Source organism: Brugia malayi (assembly GCF_000002995.4).
Source record: "Brugia malayi strain FR3 genome assembly, contig: Bm_v4_Chr2_contig_001, whole genome shotgun sequence".
In the NCBI taxonomy this organism is placed as follows: domain Eukaryota; kingdom Metazoa; phylum Nematoda; class Chromadorea; order Rhabditida; family Onchocercidae; genus Brugia; species Brugia malayi.
Window position 1 is genome coordinate 2558031 of NW_025062476.1, and position 7885 is coordinate 2565915.

Below are 7885 nucleotides of genomic sequence, written 5' to 3' on the forward strand. Positions count from 1 at the left end.
TTATTTTTTAAGCCTAAATTAATTGTACAATCTAAAAATTAAAAAATTTTAAATTGATGTACAGTATCTTTCAATCTCAATACTAAAATTACTTATTGATACTATCATTTCTAAATGTTTTGGAAAATTTTTGCAAGTTAATTTGAACGCATAATTCATGCATGAAAAAAAAAAATTTTCTTTTTTATAAAAAAATAATTTTAATATTTTAATAAATTTAATAATATTCATATCAACTTGAAGTTTTACTTGAACATTTAATATTTTAAATGACAAATTGACTCGTTCAGAAGTATCACTTACTTATGTTCATTTCCATTTGTATTCACGTAAATTTTCACGTATTTTTTACTTGTACCGGATATAGTCTATTACCGGTAATGTGTAAAATTTTTTTTACTAGGAAAAATTATTTATTTATTAGAGCGCATAAATTACAATTAGCAGCGGAATAACATTGAAAAGAAAGCGCCACAACAGGATTGATGCTGAACAAATTCCGAAACGGTTAAACGGGCAAATGCAGCCAAAGCTAGTAATTTTAATTGAAAACCACCAACATTCTTGCTAAAATAAATTGTACTGTACTCCTCCATTCGAGCCATTTCTTGACCGGATCCTTCTAATACACAAATCCATACGGTAACCCTGAAACCGTCAAATTTTGCAAGTACTATGATCATTTTCAAGAAAAAAAAAATTTATTTTATTTTGAATCAATTATTTTCCATTTTGTTTTTAATTTCAAAGAAGAAATCCTGATAATGTATTCTGAAATTTTATAATCTATAAAAAATAAAATTATAGAAATTTGATATATGTATATAAATCTTTTGAATATAATTATAATTATTATTATTATTATAACAATACGTAAATTAATTTGTGTTTAATTAAATTCACTTAATTTTTCTTTCATTTTTCATTAATCAAGCTAATTTTTCATCTATCAATCGTTTAATATTTATTTAAGCTACAAACCGTTTCCTTAGTAACTTCAAAATTGTCATAGATCAGTCCATAAATTATGAATGTCTATGCTACTACTTTCTAACTAATTAGTCTAGTCTATAATATATAAGTTGATTATATTAATGAATGCTTAATCAATAAATGAGCGCAATTTCCCTTTTCGTATTTTAATTAGTTAAATTTAAAATTTGAAGAGAAAGAAGGATTCCTTTTGATCAGTTAGTAAATAAACCATTGGATTAATTTTATTTTGAAAAATAACATTAAACTATATTCTTAAAATTAATGTAAAATTATAAAATAACCTTCCGTATGCACTTTCAGCAGCTAAAATTTTTGCAACCGTTTGCTTATCACTATCTTCTATCAGAAATGGATCACCTGAAATAATTTGTGAAGTATAAAGATATGATACAGAGATAGATCTCTCTGAACTTATGTATATTTATGATTAATTATATCATATGAATAATTAAAAGTATGACTAATTAATGCATTACTTCTTACATTACTTATTCACTACAAAATATTTTAAAAAAGCAAAAAAGCAAAAAAAAAAAAAAAAAAAAAAAAGAAATGAAGCAAAATTGTATGAATGTTTGTGATTAAGCAAGAAGAAGAATAATAAATATAAAGATAATTAATTGTTTACTTCTTAATTAAAATTAATTTTTTTAAACTGACAAACTTACCAGGCACAAAGTAACCAAATAAATCACCGTTCCAATCATTTACAGCAACTAAAGGTGGTTCTGATTTATTCCTAGAAATACATCCAACAGTTGAACTTTTCGATATGAGTAGAACCGTTCTACCGTATGACTCCAAAATCATTGTTGATTTATCACAGTTTACTTCTTCCCAAATATCAAACAATGGAAAATCGATGGAATCGGTTACCTGACACCTTAGATTTACAGTAGCAGTAGCAATTATTATAATAGTCTTTGAAATTAGAATTTAATTTTACATTTGAAATATATTTTATTGTGAATTATTGCGAATCATTTGAATAAATTTAGTAGCTGAAAATTTAACGATAGAAAAGTTAATTGAAAAAACCAATTTTAAGTTATTTTACTAAGCTATATGTAATTTAAAAGTATGCTAAGGTTTTTTTTTTTTTTTTTTTGAAATAATTCGATGATATTTGAAATGAATAAAATTAAGAATTTAATAAATGGACAAAAAAATATGAGAAATGAAAAATTATTTAATTGAGTAATTAAGTACCTGTAATTCAGTTCCAGCTCTTCGAATCCTTAGCAGTGATGCATCACTCAAATAAAATAGTACTTGTGATTTATTTGGCATGAAGTAATATTCATATTTACGTGGTATTGTTGCCAATTCCTAAAATGAAACTTTATTATCGATTTTTAAAAATAAATAAATAGTGCATATTCCACTTTTTGCTTCCAAATAAAAAAATTTTTTTTTTTAAATTAAGATTCAATTTGAAATTTTATAGTTTGAATTGAAAAAGGTTTAATTTTAAATTAAATTTCAATATTTCAATATTTTAAATTAAATTTCAATATATTTTAAATTAATATATTTTTAAATCAAAATTTTAATATAGATTAAACTAATTATTATCTGCAATAATATTTCTATTGGTTACACAAAAAATACTCAAATTTAGAATGCTAATAAAAAAGATAACCAATTCAAAAAAGAAAAAATTTACATAAAATTTGACGATGCCTACGAAAATATATTTTTACAACATAGAAATGAATAGTTAAAATAAGAAGGGAAAAATTTTTTTTCTTCTTTAATTTTCAATTATTAAATTTATTTGAGTACTCAAATCATCTCGATGTTTACACTCTCATATTTTCGAATTTTTGAAACATTTACCAAAAAAATATTTTTATATCTAATATCATATGAAAAAAGTTTTTTGAAACTTTATAAATGTAATGTTTCTTCAAAAACGAAAAACTTAAAATGTTAAAAATTCTTATACTTTAAAAAAAAAGATGACTAACTTTTCTGTTGTTAACATTTGTAGAACTTTTGTGCATATTTTAGAATTAATTAATATTGCTAATTAATAATGACTAATTTATGAAAAGAAATAATGCAAATTTGATTTGTCATTCATTCAAAATTTTCATTGTAAAAACTTTTCAACTAATTTTTATTCGCTATTTTTACAATCAATAATAACTCAAGCATTACTTAACAATTATTAGATTATTCAAATTACATTTTAAAATACTTAAATTACATTTTCTGATGATAGCGTCAATTTCTTTTTTTTTCATTGAGGAATGATGCTTGATCAAAGTTAAACTTTAATGTTACCAATCGATATTATTGAATATTTCCGATGGAAAAAATCAATCAAAGAGTATAATTAATGTCGAAAGATGGAATATTATTGAAAGAAGAAAGAATAATCATGAAAATTGGACATTTAGTTTTGCAGCTATTGAATTTTATCTTCACTTTTTTTTTTTTTTTTTTTAAATCTCTAAGGACTTAAGCTAACATCACTATACTTCCATTCTTACTAGCTTTCCTTTTTTTTTTTTCTTTTTATTCTTTCAAACTAACAATTTGTCCGAAATTTTTGTTTTAGTAGAAATTAAAGATAAATTATTACACTGATATGATAAGATTTAAAAACATTTATTGAATAATTTATTGCATATTTCAATAACATTAATAGCATATAAAATTGATGATTGAATGAGCTATTGTGATAAAACCAAAATGAAATTGTGATATAATCAAATTAAGATATGTGAAAAAAAAAAAAAAAAGATAATTTGATGCATATTTTCTATTCATTCACCTGTGGATCCATATCGTCATCAATGTGATTAGGTTGAAAACTTCGTGGTGACATATCACTACCACCTGCTGCATGATTGTTTGTAAGTACCGTTATTACATCACCATTACTATCATGGTATTTCAGATTGCTATTTCTATTACTATTGATGGTAGTGGTAGCAGTGGTAGCAACCGATTCGGAATAATGATGACGGTTTATGGTTGGTAGCTCATTAAACGATGTACCGGGATGTGGAATATTCGAATTATCAGCACCGATCAGCAATGACATTATTATAACTGCAACATATATGCCAATATTTTAACACTTCAATTGAAATTTTTTTTAAATCTTCTAGAAAATAGAAAAAAAAAAAAAATAAAAAGAGGACACATTTTGAGATGAAATATTTAAATCAATAACTGTTGAATTAAATGAAATTTCTAAGAGTCACTATTAAGTAATTGTCAACGAAAGAAAAGAAACATCAACAAAACCAATGAATGTTACATTTAGGGTAACAAAACAAAACAGATAACCTTAAAAATTATTTGAGAAATTTTTTAAAACTCAAAAATGTAAGATTTTGCAGCGATCACATCATATATTATAAAGATAATTGATATCAATAATAATTATTATTGAAATCAAAACTATTAAAATAATAAGTTGTAAAAAAAAAAATCAAACTATTAAAATAATAAATTGTAAAACTAATATATGTAAATTTAATTCCAAATTAACAATTAATTTTTTCAGGAATTCAGGATTGCTATAGATAAGTATTTTCTGCATAACATTTCTTTTATACAAAAGATAAGAAAATCAATAGTAACACATTTCATTTTCCGGTTCATTCCGGTTCATTCTTGTTTTCATTTATTCATCTCCATTTTTTCCTCACAGCAAAAGATATTAAAACTTTTCATAGTATAAGTAATATGTATACATATTGAAACTTTTGAAAAAGCTATAAAAGCAGAAAAGAAGTCTGAAAATTTATTACAAAAAGTTAAGAAATTAAAGAATTTCTCCTTTAAAGTTTCCGTTTCAAATTAACAATCATTTATATGAAAAAGTTCAGCAAAGAATTGCAAAATATCAAATAGTATGTTTTTGTCGGAAGTTTTTTCTTCTTTTTCTTTCCTTCTTTTTTTTTTTTTTTTTTGCAATGAATAAGTAAGCAAATGAATTTGACAAATTAAAGATTAGAAATTTAGGAAATTCAAATTTGAAATACTGAAATGAGAGCGCAAATGAACAAAAATACTTCAGTGTTGTTGAAATTATTAAAGTAGTCGTCAGGCTATAGAGTGACAATATTTTTTGAAAGCAAGGAAAATGGAACCAATAAGCTGGACATAGAAGCACTCATCATTATTGTTGATATTGCATTGGCGCTAATGGCCAAAAGTTATATTAAAATAGCGGAAATGGAAATACTCTGAGATTATTAAGCTTATATAAAGCAATTAAATTTCCATTATGCTAATTGGGATGTTGCATATTTTAGAAGTAAATGAGTAAATAAATAACTAAAAGCTCTGGACAAATGTTCATCAATAAGATGGATGAAATATGTCACATATAAATAGATCAAGAAATAAACAGATCGAAATGCCAAAGTTTTCAGGGCTAAATATTTAGCGTTTTTTTAATTAACAATTTTCTTTTCTTTTCTTCTTTTTTTTTTCAATATATGAAATTGTATTTGTGTTTTTTCTAAAATGATTATACTTGAAAAGTGTCAACAAAAATTTCACTGATAATAATGACGATAAATGGTTAGGAAAATAGCATTGAAATGCTAAGGAAATGGTTCAAATGAATAATAATAGATTATTTGGAGCAAAGCATGAAAAGGTTTTTAAAAATAAGCTATTCTTGGAAGGATAGGGCCTAAATAAACTATCATTTATTTCATTATTTATCCAAACAAACTAGTTGCTATAAAGTAGTTTAGCCTTTTACGGGTGGGGGGGGGGGGGGGAGGGAGTGCACCCATGGGTATAAAGCATTGGTAGCATTGGTATTTAAATTATACTTCAAGAGGTAAAGAGGAACAGGGAGAGAGCATTTACTATTATTGCCACTTATCATTATTATTATTGCCACTTATCATTTATTATCATTATTATTATTATTATTATTATTGCCACTTATCATTTATTATCATTATTATTATTATTGCCACTTATCATTTATTATCATTATTATTATTATTTGTTATTATTATTACTAATTATTATATTAATTTCGTCAATATGAAAATGGAAATTTTCAGCTGTCATTGCAATCACTGTTACAGTTATTTCAATTTCAATTCTAATTACTGTAGATAATTTAGTTGAATATTTGGTTTAATTTGATCAATCAATATCAAAAACGATTAATTACAATAATTAATTGTTTTTTGAAATTAATATTTGCAAAAGAAATATTAACAAGTAATTAAAAATTAAAAATTAATGTAAAAAGAATAAAAATGTATCAGTAAAACAAATATGATACTAAAAAATATTTAGAAAAATTTTTCAAATGAGAAACTGTATTAATTTGCAAAATATTTATGCTAAATATATAAATAATATCAAAAAATTTAATAAAATTAAAAAGTCTAAAGCTTAGTTCCAATTTTGAAATGTAACTACGAAATATTTTTAAACGAACTAGATAACAGCTGACGATAGAATCATTATTGAAAATTGAAATTGTAACCTTAACAAATGGTGATACCAAAAGAATTTCTCGACAATAACAAATGAGTGAAATGAATAAAAAATGATTGGAATTCTAATAGACAGCAATATTGTTTGCAAATATTAAAATTAAACATTTTCAATCAAAATTGAGTTAAATTACAAAATTTAAAAATTTAATCAAAACAAAAAAAAACGAGAAAAATATACATACATGAATACGACAATGACAAACTTTTATCATTCTCATTAATTATTTCATTTATAAAATAAAAAAAATTAAAGAAGCAAAAAGCAAAAAAAAAAAAGGCAAAATGAAAAAGTATTTTCTCTTCAAAAAGAATAAAAAAAAAAAATTAAAAGCAAAAAATGAAAAAAAAAAAAAAAACCGTTAATATAATTTTTTTGTTTTTTTTTTCTGTTCCATTAACATACAACAATTTAGATATTTTTTTTTAAAGATAAAACCGAATAATATAAATCGCAAATGTGAAAATTGAAAATTTCGTTTTTTTCGTTTTTAGTAAGGAAAAATCATGAAAATTTCATCAAAAAATATCAGATGAAGCAGAAAATTTAACAATTCAATCAATCATTGTCGTTTTTTTTTTTTTTTTTTTTTTTCGCTTTTTTCTTTTATTATAAAAAAAAAAAAAATGAAATGATATCTTTCTCTTTTATTTCTTTTTTTTCCATTTTTATCTGATCCGTTTAATTTAATTTATTTACAAATTTACTTTATTTTTTCTTTTTCCAAAAAAAAAAAAAGAAAGAAAGAAAGAAAACCAATGAGAAACAAATTGCAGAAATAAAAGTTTGATCAAACAACAATAACTGTAAACAACAAAATAGATATCAGATAAAATGATATGAACTTCTCCTATATCATATTTTTGCAAAGTATTATTACTCTTGTCCAAACATTTCAAAAATTTTTTTGAAATATAGCAAAAATAATAATACAAATTTCAATTTTAACACAAGCAAAAAATCTAATCTAATCAAGGTAATTTAAATAATTTTAAAAAGAAATAATTTTATTAGAAATGCGATTAATTTAGTTCGTTCTTTCATAGTTTCATTCAGTAAGGAATTATAATTATAAATTGAGAAAAATTCAAAGTCTGAGCTAAAAATAATGGGATGATTAGGAGGGGGGGGAGGAAGAGGAGGGGGGGGATTTAGGCTTCACTCAATGTGATGGAATGATTCATGTCCAAATATTGCTTCCAGCAATTTTTAAGCATCTTTAGCCTCTGTTTAAACTTTCATATATAGTTGAAAGTTTTTTTTTTTTTTCAAAAATAGAAACTTTGAAGGCTATAAAATAGATGAAAAAAAAAAAAAAAATGATAAATGACTAGAAATAACCTGAAATTATTGAGATAGAAAGGAGAGAAGGAATATGGTGGGAGGAGGGGGGGTA

The 7885-nt window shown here is 23.3% G+C and overlaps 1 protein-coding gene across 1 annotated transcript; it reads right to left on the reverse strand.

Annotated features, from left to right (window-relative positions):
* Positions 1 to 440: 440 nt before the first annotated feature.
* Positions 441 to 4051, reverse strand: Bm5786 (Uncharacterized protein; the record flags this gene model as incomplete). Its single annotated transcript, XM_043078204.1, has 5 exons — positions 441 to 648; positions 1278 to 1353; positions 1665 to 1872; positions 2206 to 2325; positions 3779 to 4051. The coding sequence occupies 5 exons, from the start codon at positions 4049 to 4051 to the stop codon at positions 441 to 443; spliced, it is 885 nt and encodes a 294-aa protein (XP_042934138.1).
* Positions 4052 to 7885: the final 3834 nt, after the last annotated feature.